Source organism: Bos indicus x Bos taurus, chromosome 1 (assembly GCF_003369695.1).
Source record: "Bos indicus x Bos taurus breed Angus x Brahman F1 hybrid chromosome 1, Bos_hybrid_MaternalHap_v2.0, whole genome shotgun sequence".
Taxonomy (NCBI): Eukaryota; Metazoa; Chordata; class Mammalia; order Artiodactyla; family Bovidae; genus Bos; species Bos indicus x Bos taurus.
In genome coordinates this window covers 115,638,172-115,665,856 of record NC_040076.1, presented here as the reverse complement: position 1 = coordinate 115,665,856, position 27,685 = coordinate 115,638,172, and the positions used below count along the sequence as shown (strand labels likewise).

Below are 27,685 nucleotides of genomic sequence, written 5' to 3'. Positions count from 1 at the left end.
TGTCTCATACAACCATTAGAAACATGGGGAAATATTTCTCTGCTTTCAACCTGCTTACTAGCCTCCCTCACCACCACATCCATGAGGGAAAAATCAGCAATCAAGGAAAACTATTTCTGCATTTGAAACTCTTCCATATTGCAATAAAGCATATGAATTCATGTCTTTATCAAGAATCCTTTTTATTAATGTAAGAGATTAACTTTCAGAATGCAGGAAGAAGTTATACTTTTTTTCTATTTTCTGATAGCATATTCTGTCATTTAGAAATCAAGAGAAAAAGCTAGCCAATGGGGAGAAGAGCAGGGCCAATGAGGTTCCAAAGAAGTTGGGAAAGGATGAGTGTGCAAAATTAGACTGATATTTCAAAATGTTTACTTTTCCATTAGCCTTTTTTCAGCCTTCTTATCCTCTTCCACCCATGTGGTTCTTATTCTGCAACTGTTTTAGAATAATTATCTTTATCCCTTTAAGTCTGATGCTTAGATAGATAATAAAGCAGGGTTGTAGTGAGAAATGACAGTATGGGGATAAAACAACAATTACAGTAAGAATAAAAACTTCTGTTGCAAAATGAATGGAGAAACGGGAGAGGCCCCAAATTAGCTATTTTATGAAAAAACTCCCCAAAAATGGTCTTAAGGAAAATGGAAGTCAGAAAGGTAGTTCAAAAAAAGGTCCACCAAGGAATGGATAAATGCCAGATTTTGCTCAGTTTTCTTAGCATTTTGTCCAGTACTTAGCATATATAAGATATGTGATAAATATTTGTTTAATCAATACATACTTTTTGCATGATCATCCAACTAAATAGATTGAAAATGTTCACTTTCAATGTAAATAAACACTTTATAAGTGTTTCTGGACTGGATGAATTAATTCTGCCAAGAATACTAGGTTCCACTCTTCTTGTCTAAAGCTCAGATGATCAAAGTGGATTTTAATTTTGTAATAATGTATGACAAAGATATTAGCCTTGAGTGTGACTAAATATTACCTGACAGGTTTTGGTTTTTTTTCTGTGTGTGTGTGTATGTGTGCATGTGTGTGTTTTTAATCTTTTTTTTTCTTTACACTATTCAGTAGTTTTTTTTTTTTTTTTTAGTTATCTTTTTTATACATAGTATAAAGTATACATGTCAATCCAAATCTCCCAGTTTATCCCACTCCTTCCTCCCCCTCTTGGTGTGTAAATGTTTGTTCTCTATGTCTGTGTCTCTATTTCTGTTTTGCAAAGAGAGTCAAGCTCTTCACATTAATCTTTGTAAAATAATAATAGGAAAAACACCAGACTCTATGGTTTATCTTGTGCTCTGTTTAGACTCATAGTAAAATTTATTGTGCTGAGTCAATGATAGTGTCACAGGATGAAAGAGCTTCTGCCAACGTTCTAAATTCTTCACTATTCTGTCTGCATGTTTGATGAAACATATTGTGAACTGTGTTTCAGATACAGTGTGTGTGTAACTGTTGAACCAGTTACAACTGGTCATTGTTAATCTTGGAACTGAATTTTAGGTCAGCATGGTTAACACAGTCAGATTACTTGAGAGACTCTGTCATGTACCTTTGTCCTACTACTTAGCATTTTAGTATATATACGGGGACATTGTATCATCACTATCCAGAGGTTGTGAAAAGAATATCATGGGGTACAAAGCTCTGTGCTTTGGACTGACTTGTATTCTTTGTGCTTTTTATATTTTTACACCAATCCCAGAAAACATTGAAGAACCATGGAAAGTAAGGATCATGGATGCTGCTATAAAAACTACTTCACTTGTGGTAATTTTTTTTTTTTTTTTCCAGGGAATTGGGATTCCTTGTTAAAAGCACATGTAAAGTTTCTTGTAATTAGTATTTTGAAAATGACTTTTTTAAGATAGATCATTCAAATATTATTAATCTGTTTAATTTGATAAATCATTATAAACTCTATTGAATCTGTATAAAACATGGGAGATAAAATTTTGCTGGTAAAATAAATGCAAAATATACTGTGCCAAGAATAAAAGAAATAATATTATTTAAGTGGAAAATTGAAGGGATTTTAAAGCAATTTATATTTTATATTCCTGAGAAAAACTAACCATGTATTTTCTTAAACTTACTCATGTATACTGATTATGTTTTTATATTTTGATGTACATTTAGTACCTGTATTGGTTTAGTGTCTCTATCAGTCATTTTTAAAGTTTTTAGTTTCAGAACTCTATACCTTTTAAATATTGAGACTAAATGAACTTTTTTAATGTGGGTTATAGTTATTAGTATTTGCATTAGAAACTGACCTCATTAGATAACAATTCCCTGGTAGTCTAGTGGTTAAGGTTCCACACTTCTATTGCAGGGGGCCTATGTACAATTCCTGGTAGCAGAACTTAGGTCCTGCATGCCCCACAGTGTGGAAAAAAAAGAGAGAGAGAAAGAAATCAACGAACTTAATAATGATAATGATGTTAATATAACAAGCCTATTAGAAGTTAAAATAAATAATAGTGATATTGTTTTCCATTTTTGTAAATCTCATTTATGTCTCACTTTATGGAAGAGAGCTGGAGTCACCATCTACTTTTGCATTTAACCTGCTGCAATATTACATGTCATGTAGCTTCTAGAAAATTCCACTACATGCTCATGAGGAAATTGGACTTTTAAAAAAGGCAGGAAGTATCATTTCCTGAATATCTGTCAGAGACCCACAAGAATTCTAAGACCATACCTTGAAAACCACTGCTTTTGTCTATCTTCAATACTATATTGTTACATTTTAGATTTTTTTGTGACAATACTAGAATTTGAACTAAGATCTACCTCACTGAAAGTATCAGGCTCTCCTATCAAAGCATGCTGCTAACTGGAGGCCTTATAAATATGTGAACAATAGGAAGTTTGAGGGACAATGCATCAACAGACAATAAATGATCAGAGAAGGGAGAGCGGTGCATGGTACCAGGGAAGTGCTTGTCTAGTGTGCTACCTAGAGATGACAGATCTGTCAAACTAGATCCCAAGGTATCTCCTGTCTAAAGTTAAAAGTGTGCCGAATGATCTGTTGCCCTCAGTGTTCCCTTTTATTGTGAATGCTCCACCTTTTCATTCACTGAATTAGAGAGAAAAATGAGCAAGTGCCAGCCCTACAGAGAAACTGCCATGTTATTGTCTGAAGAGCTTCTATAGCTTTAAACTTCAGAGTAACGAATGCTAATTTACTGCCCTGCCTCATCAATGTTAGTACATTCTGAAACCATGCAACTGTAGAATTCAACTTCTAGTTTATCAAATGCAAAACAGAATTAAAATATTGCATATGTAAAATAGAAATGGCTTTTGTATTTGCTTATATATACATGCAATTATTTTAGCAATCAGCTTCTAATTGCTCAAGTGATAATCACTTTGTTATTGTCATAAGTAAATTTTATAATGTGCAACAATTCTTGATAAAATGATGTGGAAAAACAAGACTACAGAGTTAGACATTCATATTATTGGCTGCATATCATGAGAAACACTGGGCTGGAAGAAGCACAAGCTGGAATCAAGATTGCCGGAAGAAATATCAATAACCTCAGATACGCAGATGACACCACCCTTATGGCAGAAAGTGAAGAGGAACTAAAAAGCCTCTTGATGAAAGTGAAAGAGGAGAGTGAAAAAGTTGGCTTAAAGCTCAACATTCAGAAAATGAAGATCATGGCATCCAGTCCCATCACTTCATGGGAAATAGATGGGGAAACAGTGGAAACAGTGTCAGACTTTATTTTTGGGGGCTCCCAAATCACTGCAAATGGTGACTGCAGCCATGAAATTAAAAGACGCTTACTCCTTGGAAGGAAAGTTATGACCAACCTAGATAGCATTTCAAAAGCAGAGACATTACTTTGCCAACAAATGTCTGTCTAGTCAAGGCTATTGTTTTTCCAGTGGTCATGTATGGATGTGAGAGTTGGACTGTGAAGAAAGCTGAGCGCCTAAGAATTGATGCTTTTGAACTATGGTGTTGGAGAAGACTCTTGAGAGTCCCTTGGACTGCAAGGAGATCCAACCAGTCCATTCTAAAGGAGATCAGCCCTGGGTGTTCTTTGGAAGAAATGATGCTAAAGCTGAAACTCTTATACTTTGGCCACCTCATGCGAAGAGTTGACTCATTGGAAAAGACTCTGATGCTGGGAGGGATTGGGGGCAGGAGGAGAAGGGGACGACAGGGGATCAGATGGCTGGATGGTATCACCGACTCAATGGACGTGAGTTTGAGTGAACTCCGGGAGTTGGTGATGGACAGGGAGGCCTGGCGTGCTGCAATTCATGGGGTCATGAAGAGTCGGACATGACTGAGTGACTCAACTGTACTGAACTGACTGAAAGTAGAAGACAGAGCATGAACTTGAAATCCAGATCTTAAAAGAGTCTACTTCATTTTTCTGTGGCTCAAGTTCTTCAACTGCAAAGTGAGAAATCTATAAACAAATTGCAGCATTACTATGAGAGTAAGAGGGCATGTTTTCCAAGACAGCATGTAGTGATGTCTAAAATGGTAGCTGGTGTTTGTTCAGTAGAAATCTAGTAAGCATCTACTCCCATCATCAGAACAATCAGAAATGAGGGGCCACACCCTAAAACAGTTAATTTTTTAAATTAATTTTTACTAGAGTATCGTTGCTTTACAATATTGTGTTAGTTTCTACTGTACAGAAAAATTAATCCATTTACATATATATATATCCCCTCCTTTTTGGACTTCCTTCCCATTCAGGTCACCACAGTGCATTAAGTGGAGTTCATTTTAAAGTGATAATTATCTGCTAAATGGAAATTATCTTCACTATGATTATCTTCAACCAGCAATGAAAATATTTAAGAGTGTTTTTTCACATATATTGATAATGAAAAAAAAAAACTAAAATTTATTGGGCACTTATGATGTATCCTTTCATGCTTTAATTTCCTTAAAACTGTTATTTAACACTTACAACTGCACTTTGAAGATGTCACTATAGTTATTCTTTTTATAAATGAGGAAAATGAGGCACAGGGAATAAGAAAACCAAAGACACATAGGTAATAATTTTTAGAATTGAGATTCAAACCAAACAGTCTATATTCAGACTCTACTTTCCTTCAACATTATGCCAAATTAAAAGTCAGCCTATTGGTTATACAGTCCTATGTCATTTAATATAGGTAGAGATTCATGTAATCAGCACCAAAATCAAACATGAAAACATAACCCCCCAAATCACCTCATGCTTCCCTTTTTAGTAAACACTTCCACACCCTAAACATCTGGTAACTGCTGATCATTGTATGCCTGTACACTTTGTGTTTTTGAAATATCATAAATGGGTTCATGTTTGTGTATCTGTGTGTGTGTGTGTGTGTGTGTGTGTGTGTATTCAGTCACTTCAGCCGTTTCTGACTCTTTGAGACCCTATGGACTGTAGCCTGCTAGTCTCCTCTGTCCATGGGATTCTCCAGACAAGAACACTGGAGTGGGTTGCCATGCCCCCCTCCATGGGATTTTCTCCTCCCAGGGATCCTCTCTGTGTCTCCTGTGTCTCCTACATTGCAGGTGAGTTCTTTACCCATGAGCCACCTTGGAAGCCCAGATGGGTTCATACTGCATGGGAATTGTGAGTCCAGCTTAATGGATTTCACTAAACATAATACATTTGAGAGACTTCCATGTGGTTCAGTGGTTAAAAATTCACCTGCCAATGCAGGAGACACGGGTTTGATCCCTGGTCCGAGAAGATTCCACATGCACTTCATAGGCAATTCTCTTCGACAAGAGAAGCCACCACAAGCCCTTACACTGCAACTATAGTAGCCCATACTCACTGCAACTAAAGAAAGCCTACACAGCAACAGAAACCCAGCACAGCCAAAAATAAAATAAATAAAAAGAAAGATATATTCTAAAGTAATCTATGCATTGAGAGTATCACAAGTTCAATCCTTTCTAAAGCTGTGTAGTATTCCCTTATGTGGTTGTATCATGAAAGTGAAAGTGAAAGACAGTCATGTCCGACTCTTTGCCACCCCATGGACTATACAATCCATGGAATTCTCCAGGCCAGAATATTGGAGTGGGTAGCTTTTCCCTTCTCCAGGGTCTTCCCAACCCAGGGATTGAACCCAGGTCTCCTGCATTGCAGGCAGATTCTTTACCAGTTGAGCCACAAGGGAAGCTGGATGTATCATGGTTTATCCCAAATAAACAGTTGAAAGATATTTGGGTTGTTCCCACTGGAGTGGATATGAATAAAGCTGGTAAAGCACTCATATACAGGATTTTGAAAGAGCAAAAATTTTAATTTCTACCAGGTAAATACCTAGAATTAGATGTTTTGAGTAATATTATAAATGTGTATTTAACATATAGCAAATTGCCTATTTGTTTGTTTGTTTGTTTTGGGTCTGTCTCTTTTTTTTCACATTTTATTTTATTTTTTAACTTTACAATATTGCATTGGTTTTGCCATATATCAACATGAATCTGCCACAGGTATACATGCGCTCCCCATCCCGAACCCTCCTCCCTCCTCCCTCCCCATACCATCCCTCTGGGTCTTAAAGAGCCAGTACAATTTGGCATTCAGACCAGCAAAACGTGAAAGTTTTAGTTGTTCTGTGTCCTTTCTACACTTAATATTTTCAATTTTTTAAGAGCAATTTTATTATTGTTTCAAAATATTTGATTGTGGTACACATTTGCATTTCCTTTATGATTACAAGTATTGAGTATTGTTTCATATATTTATATCTTATTCCATGTTTTTGTGGTGACATGCATGTTTAATTTTTCCTCCATTTTGAAAGATTGGTTCTTTGTTTTGCTATTTTTAACTATACAGAGTTCTTCCTATTGGGGATACAAGTCATTTGTTGTTGTTGTTCAGTGCTAAGTTGTGTCAGACTTTTTGCAAACCCATCAACTACAGCACACCAGGCTTTCTTCACTCTCTTCCAGTTTGCTCAGATTCTCGTCCGTTGAGTTAGTGATGCTATCCCATGGGAGGACCCTGGTAGGCTACAGTCCATGGGGTTGCAAAGAGTCGGACATGACTGAGTTACTTCACTTCATTTCACTTCAACCATCTTATGCTCTGTGCCCCTCTTCTCCTTTTGCTTTCAGTCTTTCCCAGAGCCATGATCTTTTCCAATGAGTCGGTTCTTTGCATCAGGTGGCCAATGTATTAGAGCTTCAGCTTCAGCATCAGTCCTTCCAATGATTTTGATTTCCTTTAGGATTGACTGGTTTGATCTCCTTGCAGTCCATGGAACTCTAAAGAGTCTTCTCCAGCACCACAGTTTGAAGACATCACTTCTTTGGTGCTCAGCCTTCTCTATGGTCCAACTCTCACATCTATACATTACAAATGGAGGAACCATAACTTTGACTATAGCTATGTCACTTTGTTTGCAAAGTGATATCTTTGTTTTTTAATATGCTGTCTAGGTTTGTCATAGCTTTCCTTCCAAGGAGCAAGCAATTTTTATGGCTGCAGTCACCTGTGCAATGATTTTGGAGGCCAAAAATATAAACTCTGTCACTGCTTCTACTTTTCCCCCATCCATTTGCCATGAAGAATGGGACATGATGACATGATCTTAGTTTTTGAATGCTGAACTTTAAGTCAATTTTTCACTCTTCTTTTTCACCCTTATCAAGAGGCTCTTTACATCCTCTTTACTTTCTTCCATTAGAGTGATATCATCTGCATATCTGAGGTTGCTGACATTTCTTGGCAATCTTGATACCAGATTGTAATTCATTCAGCCCAGCATTTCACATGATGTACTCTGCATATAAGTTAAATAAACAGGGTGACAACATACAGCCTTATCATACACTTTTCTCAGTTTTGAACCTGTCACTTGTTCAGTGTAAGGTTCTAACTGTTGTTTCTTGATTCAAATACCTATTTCTCAGGAGACAGGTAAGGTGGTCTGGGATTCCCATCTCTTTAAGAATTTTTGTTTGTTGTGATCTACACAGTCAAAGGCTTTTGAGTAATCAATGAAGTAGAAGCAGATATTTTTCTGGAATTCTCTTGCTTTCTCTGTGGTCCAGTGAATGTTGGCAGTTTGACCTCTGGTTCCTCTGCTTATCTGTATCCAACTTGTTCATCTAGAAGTTCTAGATTCACATACTGGTGAAGCCTAGCTTGAAGGATTTTGAGCATTACTTTGCTAGCATGTGAAATGAGAGCAATTGTATGGTAATTTGTACATTCTTTGGCACTGCCCTTCTTTGGGATTGGAATTAAAACTGATATTTTCGAGTCCAGTGGCCACTGCTGAGTTTTCCAAATTTGCTGGCATATTGAGTTCAGCACTTTCACAGCATCATCTTCTAGGATTTTAAATAGCTCAGCTGGAATTCCATAACTCCACAAGCCTTGATTGTAGTAATGCTTCCTAAGGCCCACTTGACTTCAGACTCCAGGATGTCAGGGTCTAGGTGAGTGACCATACTATCATGGTGATCTGGGTCATTAAGACCTTTTTTGTATAGTTTTCCTGTGTATTCTTTTAGCAGATACTTAGTTTGTAAATATTTTCTCCCAGTCTGGGACTTTTCTTCTTGTTGTCTTAAGTTACACAGCAAAAACTTTTACATGTCATTGAAGTCCAATTTAGCTTTCCAAAAAGTAAAGCTTTCCTTCTTTAACATTGTATCTAAGAACTTTTTACCTAATCTAAGATCACTGATTTTCTCCTATCATGTCTTCTGAGAGGTTTGCAGTTTTTCATTTTACATTTAGGTACTGGATTCATCGGGCTTTCCATGTGGCTCAGTGGTAAAGAATCTGTCTGCCAATGCAGGAGACGCCAGAGACACAGATTCAGTCCCTGGGTCAGGAAGATCCCCTGAAGTAGGAAATGGCAACCCATTCTTGTCTGGAAAATTTCATGGATAACAGTGCCTGGCAGGCTACAGTCCATGGGGTTGTAAAGAGTTGGACACTGAGCACACACTGCTTAGTGGATCCATTATGAGTTAATCTCTATATAATGTGTCAGGAATTGGTCAAAGTACATTCTTTTTGCATATGGATGTCCAGTTGTTCCATAATCATTTGTTGAAACACTTACTACCTTTCTTCATCGAATTGCCTTGTATCTGTGTCAAAAATAAATTGGACATAGTTGTATTATTTTTTTCCTTTTTATTAAAAATATTTACTTATTTTACCCTGTCAGTCTTAGTTGTGGCATGCAGAATTTTCGTCATGTCATGTACGATCTTTTCTTGTGGTGCACAGACTCTACTTGTGGCACACAGGGTTAGTTGCTCCGAGGCATGTGGGATCTTAGTTCCCAGACCAGGGATAGAACCTGTGTCCCCTGCACTGGAAGGCAGATTCCAGTGGACCACCAGGGACGTCCCTGTGTTGGTTTATTTTTGAACCGACTCCTTTTTCTTCCCTTGATCTGTGAGTCCAGCTTTTCAGCAATGCTACACGGTTTTGATTACTTTAGCTTCTCAGTAGTCTTGGAACCAGGTTGTAGGAGTCCACCAACCTTTCTTAATTACCAAAATTGCTTTGATCATTATAATTAATCACCATTAATCATAATTTTTAGTAGTGACTAAAAATTCTGATGAGCTTTTTGTCTGAAATTTGTTGACTCTGTAAACCAATTCAGAAAGAGCTGTCAGTTCAACAATATTGTCTCTGATCAGTTTATGAATATTTCTCAATTTAATTAGGTCTTTAATTTCTTCCATCAGTGTTTTCCCATCAGTATTCAGCAGATAAAGACTCTATATGTATATTGTTATATAACTAAAAATTTAATTTTGGTGCTGTTAAAATTGATACATTTTTAAATTTTGATTTCCTTTTGTTTATTGCTACATTTGAAATGATGTTTCTTATGTATATTCACTTGTATATTTTGTTCAGACTGAACATGCTTATTTGTTTTTTAAGGTTTTTGGTAAATCCCATAATATTTGCTTAGATAATTGTGTTGACTGGAAATAGAGACAGAGAAACTGTTATCCTTTTCTTTCCAGCCTGTGTGACATTTTCTTTCTCTGCCTTAGTGCCCTGACTGGGACTTCCCAGAATTCTGTTGAGTAGAGAGCAGACATCCTTGCCTTAGGACGAAGCATTCAGTCTTTCACTATTAAATATGATTTTTTTTGTAGATATCCTTTATCAGATTAAAGAAGTTTCTTTTTATTATAAGTTTGCAGAGATTTTTTTTTTTATCAAGAATAGGTGATGAGTTAAGCCAAATTGTTTTTCTGCATCTGTTATTATAATTGTATATTAGGATGAGCATATATAATTTTTCTTTCTGTATTAGTATCATGAATTACATTGATTTACAAATAGTGTACTAATCTTGCATTTCTGGGGCAGAACTCAATTGATAATAATGGATTGTCATTTTTCAATATCAGGGAATGTTATTTAATATTTTGTTAAGGATTTTTGCTTCTATGTGTGTACAGGCTCAACTCCTCAGTCTGAGTCTTTGCAACCACAAGGACTGCAGCCTGCCAGGCTCTTCTGTTCATGGAATTTTCCAGACAAGATACTGGAGTGGGTTGACAGTTCCTTCTCCAGGAAATCTTCTGACCCAGGAATCAAATCAGCCTCTTCTGCTTGGCAGGCGGATTCTAAACTGAGCCATCTGGGAAGTGTGCATGTGCGTTTTTATTTGAAATCAGTAGTATTTTAGAGCTATTTAGAAATGTTAATATGCTGAAATTTCTACTTCAAGCCTGTACTATGCGGACAAGCAGAGTATTTATGATTCATTATTCCTTAAGTAAATATTATTTTTTAAGTTTGGTCAAGTTATTTCTATCAGAGAACCTTTCCTTTCTTTTTTTCAATTTAATTTTGTTTTTTAAATTAATTTTAATTAGAGGCTGATAATTTTAAAATATTGTGGTGGTTTTTGACATATATCAACATGAATCAGCCACAGGTGTGCAAGTGTCCCCCCATCCTGAAACCCCTTCTCACCTCCCTCCCCACCACAACCCTCTGGGTTGTCCCAGGGCACCAGCTTGGAGTGCCCTGCTTCATGCATTGAACTTGCATTGGTCATCTGTTTTACATATGGTAATGTACATGTTTCAGTGCTATTCTTTCAAATCATCTCACCATCTCCTTCTTCCACATAGTCCAAAAGTCTGTTCTTTACATCTGTGTCTCTTTTGCTGTCTTGCATATAGGGTTGTCATTACCATCTTTCTAAATTCTATATATACTGCATGGTGTTTTTCTTTCTGACTTACTTCACTCTATAATAGGCTCCAGTTTCATCCACCTCATTAGAACTGACTCAAATGTGTGTGTGTGTGTGTTTAATAGCTGAATAATATTTGATTGTGTATATGTACCACAACTTCCTTATCCATTAGTCAATGGACAACTAGGTTGCTTCCATGTCCTAGCTATTGTGAACAGTGTTGCAATGAACATTGGGATACAGATGTCTCTTTCAATTCTGGTTTCCTTGGTGTGTATGCCCAGCAGTGGGATTGCTGGATCATGTGGCAGTTCTATATCCAGTTTTTTAAGGAATTTCCATTCTTCTCCATAGTGGCTATACTAGTTTGCATTCCCACCAACAGTGTAAGAGGGTTCCCTTTTCTCCACACCCTCTACAGCATTTGTTATTTGGAGACTTTTCGATGGCAGTCTTTCTGACTGGCATGAGACAGTACCTCATTTTGGTTTTGATTTGCGTTTATCTGATAATGAGTGATGTTGAGCATCTTTTCATATGTTTGTTAGCCATCTCTATATCTTCTTTGGAGACATGTCTGTTTAGTTCTTTGGCCCACTTTTTGATTGGGTTGTTTATTTTTCTGGTATTGAGCTGCATAAGCTGCTTGTATATTTTTGAAATTAATTCTTTGTCAATTGTTTCATTTGCTATTATTTTCTCCCACTCTGAAGGCTGCATTTTCACCCTGTTTTCTTCAATGTGCAAAAGCTTTTAAGTTTAATTAGGTCACATTTGTTTATTTTTGCTTTTATTTCCATTATTGTGGGAGGTGGATCATAGAGGATCATGCTGTGATTTATGTCAGAGTGTTCTACCTATGTTTTCCTCTAGGAGTTTTATAGAGTTTGGTCTTACATTTAGATCTTTTTGAGTTTTGAGTTTATTTTTGTGTATAGTGTTAGCAAGTGTTCTAGTTTCATTTTTTACAGGTGGTTGACCAGTTTTCCCAGCACCACTTGTTAAAGAGATTGTCTTTTCTCCATTGTATATTTTTGCCTCCTTTGTCAAAGATTAGGTGTCCACAGGTGCATGGATTTATCTCTGGGCTTTTTGTTTTGTTCCATTTATCTATATTTCTGTCTTTGTGACAGTACCATACTGTCTTGATGATTGTAGCTTTTCAGAATAGTCTGAAGTCAGGCAGATTGATTCCTCCAGTCCATTCTTCTTTTTTAGGATTGCTTTGGCTATTCCAGGTTTTTGTTTCCATACAAATTGTGAAATTATTTTTTCTAGTTCTGTGAAAAATACCACTGGTAGCTTGTTAGGGATTGCACTGAATCTTTAGATAGCTTTGGGTAGTATACTCATTTTCATGATATTGATTCTTACAATCCACAAACATGGTATATTTATCCATCTGTATATATCATCTTTGATTTCTTTCATCAGTGTTTTATAGTTTTCTATATATAGGTCTTTTGTTTCTTAGGTAAATTTATTCCTAAGTATTTTATTCTTCTCATTGAAATGGTGAATGGGATTGTTCCCTTAATTTCTCTGTTTTCTCATTGTTAGTTTATAGTAATGCAAAGGATTTCTGTGTTTTAATTTTATATCCTGTAACTTTACTATACTCATTGATTAGCTCTAATAATTTTCTGGTGGTATCTTCAGGGTTTTCTATGTAGAGGATCATGTCATCTGCAAACAGAGTTTTACTTCTTCTTTTCCAATCTGGATTCCTTTTCTTTCTTTTTCTTGTCTGATTGTTCAATCTCTTTGTTTTTCTCCCATCCATTTCTTATAGGCTCTTTTGTAAAACATAATTTAGCAATTAATTATATGTAAAGGAGTACAGTGGAAGTGAGAAATAGATTTAAGGGACTAGATCTGATAGACAGAGTACCTGATGAACTATGGATGGACGTTCATGACATTGTACAGGAGACAGGGATCAAGACCATCCCCATGGAAAAGACATGCAAAAAAGCAAAATGGGTGCCTGGGGAGGCCTTACAAATAGCTTTGAAAAGAAGAGAAGCAAAAAGCAGAGAGAAAAGGAAAAATATAAGCATCTGAATGCAGAATTCCAAAGAATAGCAAGGAGAGATAAAGCCTTCTTCAGCTATCAATGCAAAGAAATAGAGGAAAACAACAGATTGAGAAAGACTAGAGATCTCTTCAAGAAAATTAGAGATACCAAGGGAACATTTCATGCAAAGATGGGCACAATGAAGGAAAGAAGTGGTATGGACCTTACAGAAGCAGAAGATATTAAGAAGAGGTGGCAAGAATACACAGAAGAACTGTACAAAAAAGAACTTCAAGACCAAGATAATCACAATGGTGTGATCACTCACCTAGAGCCAGACATCCTGGAATGGGAAGTCAAGTGGGCCTTAGGAAACATCATTATGAACAAAGCTAGTGGAAGTGATGGAATTCCAGTGCAGCTATTTCAAATCCTGAAAGATGATGCTGTGAAGGTGCTGCACTAAATATACCAGAAATTTGGAAAACTCAGCAGTGGCCACAGGACTGGAAAAGGTCAGTTTTCATTCCAATCCCAAAGAAAGGCAATGCAAAAGAATGCTCAGACTACTGCACAATTGCACTCATCTCACATGCTAGTAAAGTAATGCTCAACATTCTCCAAGCCAGGCTTCAGCAATACGGGAACTGTGTATTTCCAGATGTTCAAGCTGGTTTTAGAAAAGGCAGAGGAACCAGAGATCAAATTGCCCACATCCGCTGGATCATGGAAAAAGCAAGAGAGTTCCAGAAAAACATCTATTTCTGCTTTCTTGACTATGCCAAAGCCTTTGACTGTGTGGATCACAATAAACTGTGGAAAATTCTGAAAGACATGGGAACACCAGACCACCTGACCTGCCTCTTGAGAAACCTATATGGAGGTCATGAAGCAACAGTTAGAACTGGACATGGAACAACAGACTAGTTCCAAATAGGAAAGATGAGTACGTCAAGGCTGTATATTTTCACCCTGCTTATTTAACTTCTATGCAGAGAACATCATGAGAAACGCTGGGCTGGAAGAAGCACAAGCTGGAATCAAGATTGCTGGTAGAAACATCAATAACCTCAGATATGCAGATGACACCACCCTTATGGCAAAGTGAAGAGGAACTAAAAAGCCTCTTGATGAAGGTGAAAGAGGAGAGTGAAAACGGCTTAATACTCAACATTCAGAAAATGAAGATCATGGCATCTGGTCCCATCACTTCATGGGAAATAGATGGGGAAACAGTGGAAACAGTGTCGGACTTTATTTTTTGGGGCTCCAAAATCACTGCAGATGGTGACTGAAGCCATGAAATTAAAATATGCTTAATCCTTGGAAGAAATGTTATGACCAACCTAGGTAGCATATTCAAAAGCAGAGACATTACTTTGCCAACAAAGGTCCGTCTAGTCAAGGCTATGGTCTTTCCAGTGGTCATGTATGGATGTGAGAGGTGGACTGTGAAGAAAGCTGAGCACCGAAGAATTGATGCTTTTGAAGTGTGGTGTTGGAGAAGACTCTTGAGAGTCCCTTGGACTGCAAGGAGATCCAACCAGTCCATTCTGAAGGAGATCAGCCCTGGGATTTCTTTGGAAGGAATGATGCTAAAGCTGAAACTCCAGTACTTTGGCCACCTCATGCGAAGAGTTGACTCATTGGAAAAGACTCTGATGCTGGGAGGGATTGGGGGCAGGAGGAGAAGGGGATGACAGAGGATGAGATGGCTGGATGGCATCACTGACTCGATGGACGTGAGTCTGAGTGAACTCCAGGGGTTGGTGATGGACAGGGAGGCCTGGTGTGCTGCAATTCATGGGGTCATAAAGAGTTGGACACAACTGAGCAACTGAGCTGACTGATAGCATATGTGTTAGGATGTACATTGAGACCTCTACAGTATTATTATATTTATTCAATTTTTTAATATTAAAAACATTTTGTTTGGGGTATAGCCAATTAACAATCCTGTGATAGTTCCAGGTGAACAATGAAGGGACTCAGTCATACATATACATGTATCCATTCTCCCCCAAACACCCCTCCCATCCAGCCTGGCACATAATATTGAGCAGAGTTTCATGCGATATAAAATAGGTTTTTGTTGCTTATCCATTTTAAATATAGCAGTTTGGCATGATCTTCCCCAAATCCTTGACTATCCCTTCCCTTGGGCAGATGTGAGTTAGTTTTTTGTCTGTGAATCTCTTTCTACTTTGTAAGTAAGTTCATGTGTATCGTTTGTTTTTAGATTCCACATATAAGGGGTGTCATGTAATATTTCTCTTTCTCTCTCTGACTTACTTCACTCAGTATGACACTCTCTAGGTCCATTCATGTTGCTTCAAATAGCCTTATTTCATTCTTTTTAACGACTGAGTTATATTCTATAGTATATATGTACCACATCTTCTTTATCCATTCCCCTGTCAATGGACATTTAGGTCGTTTTCATGTCTTGGCTATTGTAAACAGTGCTGCAATTAACATTGAGGTGCATGTATCTTTTCAGGCCATATTCTTTCCTGGATATATGCCCAGGAGTGGGATTGCAGGGTCATATGGTAGCTCTACTTTTAGTTTTTTAAGGAACTTCCATATTGTTCCAATAGTGGCTGTACCTATTTACATTCCCACCGACAGTGCAGGAGGGTACCCTTCTCTTCACATCCTCTCCAGCATTTGTTGTTTGTGGATTTTTTGATGAGAGTCATTTTGACTGATGTGAGGTGATATCTCATTGTAGTTTTGATTTGCATTTCTCTAATAGCTAGTGGTGTTGAATATCTTTTCATGTGCCTGATGGCTATCTGTGTGTCCTCTTTAGAGAAATGTCTATTCAAGTCTTATGTCCATTTTTTGAATGGGTTGTTTTGATGCTATTAAGTGTCATAAGCTGTTTGTAAATTCTGGAGACTAACCCCTTATCAGTCACATCATTTGCAAATATTTTCTCCCAGTCTGTGGGTTGTCTTTTTGTTTATTGTTTCCTTTGCTGTGCAAAAGCCTTTGAGTAGGTACCATTTGTTTATTTTTGGTTTCATTTTTATTATTCTGGGAGATGGAGTGAAAAGATATTGCTGTGATTTATGTCAGAGAGTGTTCTGCCTATGTTTTCCTCTAAGAGTTTTATAGTGTCTGGTCTAATATTTAGGTCTTTAATCCATTTTGAGCTTATTTTTTGTGTATGGAGTTAGTGTGTTAGTCACTCAATCATGTCCGACTCTTTGCGACCCCATGGACTGTGGCCCGCCAGGCTCCTCCTCTGTCCATGGGATTCTCCAGGCAAGAATACTGGAGTAGATTGCCATTCCCTTCTCCAGTCTGAAGTTAAAGAATGATCTAATTTCATTTCTTTACATGTGGCTGTCCAGTTTTCCCAGCACCATTTGTTGAGAGACTGTCTTTCCTACATTGTGTAGTCTTGCCTCCTTTGTCATAGATTAATTGACTATAGGTTCATGAGTTTATTTCTGGGTTTTCTATCCTGTTCCATTGATCTATGTTTCTATTTTTGTGCCAATACCATACTCTTTGGTGACTGTTGCTCTGTAGTATTAGTTAGGGAGCCTGATTCCTCCAGCTCTGTTTTTCTTTTTCATGATTGCTTTGGCTATTCAGGGTCTTTTGTGTCTCCTTACAAATTCTGAGATTTTTTTTGTTTGTTTTGTTCTAGTTCTCTGAAAAATGCCAATGTTAATTTGATAGGGATTGCATTGAATCTGTAGTTTGTCTTTAGTAGTATAGTCATTTTGACAATATTGATTTTTTTTCAATCCATAAACATGGCATATCTTTCTATCTGTTTGTTTCTTCTTTGATTTCTTTCATCAGCATCTTATACCTTTCAGAGTACACGTCTTTTGTCTCTTAGGTAGGCTTATACTTAGGTATTTTATTCTTTTTGATGCAACAGTAAATGGAATTGCTTCTTAAATTTCTCTTTCTGATCTTTTGTTGTTAGTGTATAGAAATGAAAGAGATTTCTGTATATTAATTTTGCAACCTGAAACTTTACCAAATTCATTGATGAATTCTAGTAGTTTTACGGTATTCATTTTTTATTTTTCCTCTTTGATTACATATTACTAAAAACTGAAATATTTAAAGTTCTAAATTTTTTGTTTGTTTTGACAGGCTACGATATTGGAAAAAATAGGCCTTAAAAGACTTGAAGATTTTTTGGCCATACTAGTAAAACTGGACTATACACAACCAATTTCAGACGAAAATGTTACAGTGATGGATACAACATTTAGTGATATTCCAGTACGTTTGTACTTGCCAAAGAGGAAGAGAGAAAGCCAGAGACCAGCTGTAATTTTTATTCATGGTGGTGGCTTTGTCTTAGGAAGTTATAGTAAGTACTTTTTATATAAGCAAATGTGTGTGAGTATGTGTGTTTGTATGTGTTGCACATTATAAGTATTTATATTAAAATAATTTTTGTATATTATATTTGGCAGAACTTTTGCTGATATAATTTATGTTTGTAAGTAAGTGTACTTAGCAGAGAGATAAACTGTGTCAGTCAAGGTTCATATATATATCTTCATATACTTTTTTGTAAATAAATCATAAAAATATCAGGTGAGATTTTTGCTTTAAAAAAGTTATTATCAAATAAAGTTACACTGACAATGTATAATGGGAGATTCAAGTGGTAAACTTAAAGCTTGGGTTTGAAATTACCTAATGGCCTGATTTTAGGTTCAGAAAAACAGAAGTGAATAAGATGATTTAAATGTTTGTTCAGAAGTGATAATATCTGCAACTTCCAAGTAGCAAACACATATTCATATTGTAGACAGTGATGCATCAATACTTATCACTTTGAGGCTTAGACTCCAATGCATATTTTTGAACTTGAAAAATAAAATACACCTGAGTAATCAAGTTCCTCTCCTCAAGTATATTCCTGTCTAATATTTGGAGATGATTCCAAGAGGTATGATGGAATAGCTAAGACAGTTACACACTCATACACATTCCCAAACAGATACAAACTCAAACATGCTCAAACATATACACACACACTCACAAACACACATATGTACACAGTTGCTTTTAGACTATTGATATTATTGATTCACCATACAGCACAGAATATAATTGATATTGTATTGAAGGAATTTCAAAATGTAAGAAACAAATGAAAAGACTCCTTTCACCAAAGAGACACAGCCTGAGTGATTATACCCAGAATTTTGACTTTGTGATCTGTTAACATTTCAAAATAATCACAAATGCTATGGTAGTTTGGTGAGTGGTCCACTCTTATTTGATAGATACTCACAATATTAAGATCAGAGAAGGCGATGGCACCCCACTCCAGTACTCTTGCCTGGAAATTCCCATGGATGGAGGAGCCTGGTAGGCTGCAGTTCATGGGGTCATGAAGAGTCGGACATGACTGAACAACTTCAATTTCACTTTTCACTTTCATGCTTTGGAGAAGGAAATGGCAACCCACTCCAGTGTTCTTGCCTGGAGAATCCCAGGGACAGGGGAGCTGCCATCTATGGGGTCGCACAGAGTCGGACACGACTGAAGTGACAGCAGCAGCAGCACAATATTAAGATAGGTATTATTATCATGCTTTTAGAGGTAAGGTAGCTACAGAATGGTTCAGTAATTTGTTCCAAGTCCTATTAGCAAGTGGAGGAACCAAAACCCAAACCAAGGCCTGTCAGCAGGATCAACAGGTTTAACCCTCATACCACTGGTGAGCAGTTTCATCCTACAAACCCTCAAGGTGGTTTCAAGATGTTGTCTCTTGTGTGTATTTAGTTACTGTCCTTCATATCAATGCCACTTTCAAAACCTCATGCTCTTTCAAGTCTCTCAGCTTATCCTCCCTCATCTATCAAGGATGTCTGTGCAAATTCAGCACCCATCTATTCTTTACTCCTTGCCAACCATATGTGTCCTCAAAAATTATGGACTGTATTAATTCTTAACTTTACTTCTTTCTACTTATACTGTAGAAAAATGCATTTTTATCTTTGCTAAGATTTAATCTCTTTTTTGTCTGTGGTCATATTTCCTACTATTGTTAAAATTTTAATCAGTATTTTTCTTCTATCTATAAATGTGTCCTCTCTATTGGCACTTAAACATGTTACAACATCTTCTACCTTGATCTTCTTTGTTTCCAAATATCTCTCTCTAGGTAGTCACTTATCACTCTTATCTTTCTCAGGCTCATTTTTATACACTGTGGAATCCAATTTCTCCTTTAAGACTTCTTAAATTGTGTAATTTGACAATGATCCCTCATCTTTGCTTCACTGAAATTCTTTGCTCCCTTGGTTTCTATGAAACCAATTTCTTTTGACTTTTGCCTCTCCCCCTTAACTTCACATGCTTCTCTTTCTTTAAAATAAAGCAAACATAAACAAATGCACAAAATGGGCCTGTTTTTACATTTTATAAGTATTTGTGTTCTCCAGTAGTCCTTTCATTAGTTTTTGACTCCTCATGCTCTTTTATTTAGACCTTTCCACTTTTCAGCACTACCCCTCACACCTATGCTGTTGATTTCCAAAGCTGTACCTCCAGCTGTAACCATGGTCTTAAGTTTAAGATCAATATATATAGAATTTCAGAGCTTGCCAGTATATTTGGAGGAACCACAGGCGATGGCACCCCACTCCAGTCCTCTTGCCTGGAAAATCCCATGGATGGAGGAGCCTGATAGGCTGCAGTCCATGGGGTCGCGAAGAGTCAGACACGACTGAGCGATTTCCCTTTCACTTTCCTGCATTGGAGAAGGAAATGGCAACCCACTCCAGTGTTCTTGCCTGGAGAATCCCAGGGATGGGGGAGCCTGGTGGGCTGCCATCTATGGGGTCACACAGAGTCGGACACGACTGAAGTGACTTAGCAGCAGCAGCAGATAATATAAGGTTAGCATGATTAAACAACCTGAATCATATCTAGTCCCCACCCCCATAGTCTAGGAAAAAAATAAACCCAAATAAACAACAAAAGTAAAAACAACTTCAAGAAAACAAACAGAGGAACTCCTCCTCAGCTGTCATTTTATCAATGTGAGAATTACAATCAATTATTTATTGTTCCTTAGCATCTACATTTAATAACCAATTCTGTCCACCTATCTTCCTAAATAGCTTTTTCTCTCTCCATGCTTAAAAAAATTATCATTTTTATTTCCTTCTGTTGCTTCTCCTTTTTTTTTTTTTTTTTTTGCTCACCACCATTTCCTTGTTTATGTCACCCTTTTTCTAATTTGCTTCTGTTATATGCAAATCTGGTCATAAATTTTATAACTAAATTCTTTGGTAATATCTATCACCTTGTTGACAAAGAAATCTTTAGTGTAGCATCCAAGTACTGGTACAGGTATTCTTATTTTCCAATGTGGTTTCACTTTATAGCCTACTTCTCTCTCAATACTTGTTTCAATTGTACTTAACAGTTAATTCCCTGAGCTTTAAATGTATTCTCATGATTCTTCGAATGTATTTTCTTCTGCAATGACCTTCCCCATTTGATGGCAGCCATCAAATCTTTCATCTCTGGATCCTAACATGTGGTAGCAGGAAAAGTGAAAATGTGAGGATTCCACCAATTAATCATATTTCTGTCATGTTTCACAGTGTTGTTGGTTTTCCATTGCCATTTATTTACAGGGTAGACTTTCATATTAATTTCTTCATTTCAGAGCATACACCTTTGGACCTCCTGAATAGATGGACGGCAAACAAAGTTGATGCTGTTGTTGTTGGAGTGGAGTAAGACAGTGATTTTTTTTTAGTATTATAATTCTTGCCCTTGTGACATAGTTTTGATTTCCAAAGAAGGCACCCAAGCCTCCCAAAGGACTTGGAACCTAGGGATCTTATATTTATGTTAGTAACTTTTACTAATGTTACCTTATCTTATCTTCCTGAAAGGTACCTAGTTTCCCTTCAACCTCTGTCACTGGACAGACTTCTGAGAGGCACCACAGGCTGAACATCTTTGGCAACCCAACTGTGGTACTTCTAGAAATGTCTAAGTAGTTAGCTACCCGTTATACATTTGGGATGTTGAGTTTTGTGAAGTTTTTTTTTTTTTTTTTTTGAGTTGGTGATAAAAGATTAATTTTATAGACATTCTTTTTTTCACTAAAGTGCCATTGATTTATCATATTGTGTTAGTTTCAAGTATACAGCAAAGTGATATAGCTACACTCATATATATTCTTTTTTAGATTCATTTTCATTATAATTTATTAGAAGATATTGGCAACATAGATACTCTTAATTGGAGAAACATCAGATGAAAATGTTGGGACCATCTGAAAATTTAAAATCATTCCAAAATGAGAGAACTTAAGTGCTAATGATTTTTGCCCAAATTTCCAACAATACACAAGAAAGACTAGCAAATGTCCAGTACTATATGATCTATTCAGGGGTTCTCTGTATTTCATCTTCATAATGAAGTTTTTTCCCCCCATTTTCCAATCAGTTAAGTAGTGCAGAAACATACTTAGAGACTCCTAGCCCAATGGCGAACAGAGAACATAGTAGTATTTTTGTTAATTGAAAACTTAAGGGTATTAAATAGAAAATACAAGTGGAACCACTGCTGTTCTACTCATTAATGCTGCCGTAGGGCAACCAGAAGAATTGGATGTTTTCAGAGATACGTCTAATTTATAATAATTAGGATGCTCTCCCTTTCTCTCTATAATTGAACCTAATATACCACTTTATTATTTTAAGATACTTTTAAAATTGTGATGTGTATTGTACTGAGTTTAAGAATTCAATCAGTTACTTCTGATATTTGTTCTTTTTTTTGTACCCTGAAGAACATTTAAAGTAACAATACATTTTTGATATGTTATTTTCCTTAATTTATACTACATTTCAGATATTTTAGATATAGTTACAATATGACAAGATTGCAGGGGTCATCCAGTCAGCATATGGCAACCTACTCCAGTGTTCTTGCCCGGAGAATCCCATGGACAGAGGAGCCTGGTGGGCTGCAGTCCATGGGGTCGCTAGGAGTAGGACATGACTGAGCGACTTCACTTTGATTTTTCACTTTCATGCATTGGAGGAGGAAATGGCAACCCACTCCAGTGTTCTTGCCTGGAGAATCCCATGAACAGAGGAACCTGGTGGGCTGCTGTCTATGGGGTCGCACAGAGTCGGACACGACTGAAGTGACTTAGCAGCAGCAGCAGCAAGGCAATGGCACCCCACTCTAGTACTCTTGCCTGGAAAATCCCATGGATGGAGGAGCCTGGTAGGCTGCAGTCCATGGGGTCACTAAGAGTTGGACACGACTGGGTGACTTCACTTTCACTTTTCACTTTCATGCATTGGAGAAGGAAATGGCAACCCACTCCAGTGTTCTTGCCTGGAGAATCCCAGGGACGCGGGAGCCTGGTGGGCTGCTGTCTCTGGGCTGTCACAGAGTCAGACATGACTGAAACAACTTAGCAGCAGCATTGACATTATTAATTCACCAATTCTTTTGCAAAGTAAGATTACTAGTGCAGAGTAAGATTACCCAATCTTACTAAGTAAGTAAGTAAGATTACCCAATAGAGTTTAATTCACTATTAGAAGAAAAAATTATATATATATATATATATATATATACACAGTGTACAGTTGGGTACATTAACAGATGCTCTAATAATTTGCCTTAGAATGACATTTACAGCTGTCACACAAGATCACTTACTATACTTAAATATTTATTTTGAATTGTGTTTTCAGGTCATATGTAAACTCATACTCATGTACTCAGCTTATGATACAAATTCTGATAACAGAATTCTATTCTGTAGAATTTTTACCTAGATAAATTTCTAATATGACACCTATAAATCATTTTCTCTCAGATTTGGTGCTTTTAAAATCTAGTGTGCACTCCCAAGAATGATTGTAAAAATGTTAGTCACCAACTCCATAGAGAATCTGATAAATCTTACAGAGCATGTCTCTTTGATCGCACTTTTGCTGAAAAATTTACATACAATTTTATGAGTATAAAGACTGAATCCTGATCTCTTTCATCTCCCATAGAACCCAATATTTTAAAAACGTTCTACAAGAATCTACATTTTATTTTAAAAACAGAAGTTAGTAGGAAGTCCAGGTATGACTGGTGAAACTAAAGATTCAAAGTAGGGCCAATTTTGTTCTCTGGACCTGATGATTAAATTGAGAGATACGTGGATATATGCAACTGAAGTTTAATCCTATATGCTTTGTTTCTTTTCTTTTTTTTCTGAAGCCCTAGACTAGCTCCTGAATATCCATTTCCAGTTCCCTATGAGGATGTTGTTTCTGTGGTCAAATACTTTCTACATGATAAAATCCTTGCAAAATATGGAGTGGACCCCAATCGAATTTGTATTTCAGGTGATAGTTCTGGGGGTGCACTTGCAGCAGGAGTGGCTCAACTGGTAAGCTGTATGTGTTATATGTTATACATATTTATAACACATACACACATGCTATAACTCTAACACAAAATCACTTTCTTTGGTAGGATATTTTTAATGGTTTAATATTTCAAGCTGTTAAGTGGAATAAACAGAAAAAACCCTCCTGTCCTTTTACATAGTTTTACCATTAGACAATGTGGCTTTAGCAGCATTGAGGAAAAGTGACATATAATACTAAATAAGGCTTTTAATTTTGAAGGAAATTTTGAAGGAAACAGAACAATGTCTAGGAACTACTGTTTAATATGACAAGGGATTTTTTGTTCTCCTTAGGTATTGTAGTTCATGTATTTCAGTGGAATGCTAGCAGACAACATTTGGGCCACAAGACATGCTTGCTTGGAAGAATCACTACTGTAATAAAGAAAATGGTCTATGTTAAAACCATTGCTGTGTGCAGTTAAATAATAGTTGTCCCCAATAACTATTACAGTTGAAAAATGAATTCAGTACAATAGATAATTTTTAACCCCAAAAGTAAATTTTATGGAGCAAAACTAACATAAGAAGAAGGATACCTACCAGTAAAACCAGCAGGCTCTTCTAACTCCTCTTGTATGACTTTGCTACTAGCCTGAGAAAGTATTGGTTGAGCTTCTGTCATTTTTGTTTTTGGGTTGCTGTTGTTTCTTCCACTCTGCTTATGACATAAGCCGGTTGATTTAGAAAATAATCTGTATGGAGGACACTGGGAAGGGATCAAGGGCATAAGAGAGATTGTTAGACAAATTTGTTTTTCTTCATTGTCTTTTTGAAACCATGCCCCCATTATACCTTGAGTGTATAGTTTGCAGTTGGTTGGATATCACGTTCCCTTCTGAGGTTCTACTGGGGTTAATTTCAATTAATTCTTATTTTGTATGTCAGTTACTTCTGGGAGGGTTTAAGATTAAGAAACACCCTCCAGAAACTGAGCCTTTCATGTGGAGTGGCAACTGGTATATTCATTTCTACAGATGTCACTATTGAGGCTGTTGGTCTGGGGTTAGGCACCTCACATTACTTGTAAGTTTTCTTCTTTAGAGTGTAGGAGTAAAATCAAAAGAAAGGAAAATATACAGTGGCTCATCTCACCCCATGATTGAGATATTAGGATGCTTCTTATTTCTGTAAGAAAGAAAAACTTCAAATACAATGCTTTATGTCTTTTTTTGCCCTTCAAATTTTCATTAATTACTATGCTTATTGGAGAAAGCAAAGGCACCCCACTCCAGTACTCTTGCCTGGAAAACCCCATGGACAGAGGAGCCTGGTGGGCTGCAGTCCATGGGGTCGCGACTTCACTTTCACTTTTCACTTTCATGCATTGGAGAAGGAAATGGCAACCCCCTCCAGTGTTCTTGCCTGGAGAATCCCAGGGACGGGGGAGCCTGGTGGGCTGCCATCTCTGGGGTTGCAAAGAGTCGGACACAACTGAAGCAACTTAGCACACATAGCACTATGCTTATTTCCTACCACACTACACTGTTTTCTCCAAAAGATAAGCTGTTTATTGTGCATGTGTGTGCTCAGTCACTTCAGTCATATATGATTCTTTGTGGCCCCATGGGCTCTAACACACTAGGTTCCACTGTCCATGGAAGTTTCCTGCAAGAATACTGAGGTGGGTTGCCATTTCCTACTCCAGGGGATCCTCCTGACCCAGAGATCAAACCCATGTCTCTTGTGTCTCCTGCAATGAAGGCAAATTCTTTATCACTAGTGCCACTATACTGTTTTTTCCAAAAGACAAGTTGTATGTTAGGAATTTTTTTTTTAACTTGATCGAACTCCATTTGAATTTAGTTAATATGTGAGTTTGGGCAATGATATTCTATTATTACATTCATTATTTCTTCTCAGGTTACTGAGGGTCAGATTTTTCAGTATAGACTACTTGTCCATAGGAATTACATAATTATTTTTTATTTGGTTGTCATATGTGAGTAAACTTGTGTGTGAATCATTATTGATGAAAGTGGCATGACACTTTTTAAAGCACTCAAAGTATAACTTACTTCAGTTCAGTTGCTCAGTCGTGTCCGACTCTTTGCAACCCTATGAATCGCAGCACGCCAGGCCTCCCTGTCCATCACCAACTCCTGGAGTTCACTCAGACTCACGTCCATCGAGTCAGTGATGCCATCCAGCCATCTCATCCTCTGTCGTCCCCTTCTCGTCTTGCCCCCAATCCCTCCCAGCATCAGAGTCTTTTCCAATGAGTCAACTCTTTGCATGAGGTGGCCGAAGTACTGGAGTTTCAGCTTTAGCATCATTCCTTCCAAAGAAATCCCAGGGCTGATCTCCTTCAGAATGGACTGGTTGGATCTCCTTGCAGTCCAAGGGACTCTCAAGAGTCTTCTCCAACACCACAGTTCAAAAGCATCAATTCTTTGGTGCTCAGCTTTCTTCACAGTCAAACTCTCACATCCGTACATGACCACTGGAAAAACCATAGCCTTGACTAGACGAACCTTTGTTGGAAAAGTAATGTCTGTGCTCTTCAATATGCTATCTAGGTTGGTCATAACTTTTCTTTCAAGGAGTAAGCGTCTTTTAATTTCACGGCTGCAGTCACCATCTGCAGTGACTTTGGAGCCCAAAAATATAAAGTCTGACACTGTTTCCACTGTTTCCCCATCTATTTCCCATGAAGTGATGGGACCGGATGCCATGATCTTCATTTTCTGAAAGTTGAGCTTTAAGCCAACATTTTCACTCTCCTCTTTCACTTTCATCAAGAGGCTCTTCAGTTCCTCTTCACTTTCTGCCATAAGGGTGGTGTCATCTGCATATCTGAGGTTATTGATATTTCTAACTGCTGCGAAGTCGCTTCAGTCATGTCTGACTCTGTGTGAACCCAGAGACAGCAGACCACCAGGCTCTGCTGTCCCTGGGATTCTCCAGGCAAGAACACTGGAGTGGGTTGCCATTTCCTTCTTCAATGCATGAAAGTGAAAAGTGAAAGGGAAGTCGCTTAGTCATGTCCGACTCTTAGCAACCCCATGGACTGCAGCCCTCCAGACTTCTCCATCCATGGGATTTTCCATGCAAAAGTACTGGAGTGGGGTGCCATTGCCTTCTCCGATATTTCTAACTATGAGGTACTATATTATTCTTATAATTATTTACATAAGAGCTGATATGATGGGAGGAAAGCTTCCTACTCCTATAGCTTGGAAGGCTTGGACTCATTCACATTTTATTGTGTCTTTTTTCAGATACAGAATGATCCAGAATTCAAAAATAAACTGAAAGCACAAGCTTTAATTTACCCTGGCTTACAGCTAGTTGATGTCTCTATGCCATCTCACCGAGAAAATGAGCATGGTCCATTTCTGTCACGGAAACTGGCAATCAAACTTGCATGCCTATATTTTACCCGGGATAAAGCACTCCCCCAGGCAATGATGAAAAATCAACACATGCCTTATGGATCAATGCATCTGTTCAAGTTGGTAAACTGGAGCACCTTTCTTCCTGAGAAGTACAAGAAAAACCATGTATATACTGAACCAATTATTGGAAAACTTAACCCTTCATATTCAATACTTTTGGATAGTAGGTTATCACCCTTGGCAGCCAATGATTCCCAGTTGCGAAATCTGCCCTTAACTTACATCCTCACCTGTAAACATGATATTCTAAGAGATGATGGACTTATGTATGTCTTACGACTTCAAAATGTTGGAGTTAAAGTTTCTCATGACCATATGGAGGATGGAATCCATGGAGCTTTATCATTCATGGCTGCACCAGTTTACTTAAAATTAGGCATTAGAATAAAAGATAAGTATATTAATTGGCTAGAAGAAAATCTGTAAGTAGTACATATAACTAACTAGCTAATCAGTGTTATAGTGCAAAGGCTATGTTTTGAGATTTGTGAATTTAAGTGACAATATGATGTTAGTTCTGATCAATCAAGGTTTAAATCAAAGCATAATTATTGTGTATCTTTGAAAAAAATTAATTTCCCTAATCATAGATCTTGCTAA

The 27,685-nt window shown here is 37.3% G+C and overlaps 1 protein-coding gene across 1 annotated transcript; it reads left to right on the top strand.

The window, feature by feature from the left end:
- The first annotated feature begins 1,647 nt into the window (after nucleotides 1-1,647).
- LOC113899110 (arylacetamide deacetylase-like 2) lies at nucleotides 1,648-27,685 on the top strand. Its single transcript, XM_027552429.1, has 5 exons — nucleotides 1,648-1,785; nucleotides 17,366-17,588; nucleotides 20,916-20,985; nucleotides 23,495-23,666; nucleotides 26,909-27,685. Exons 1-5 carry the CDS (start codon nucleotides 1,648-1,650, stop codon nucleotides 27,509-27,511), a joined length of 1,206 nt encoding a protein of 401 aa, XP_027408230.1. The 3' UTR covers nucleotides 27,512-27,685.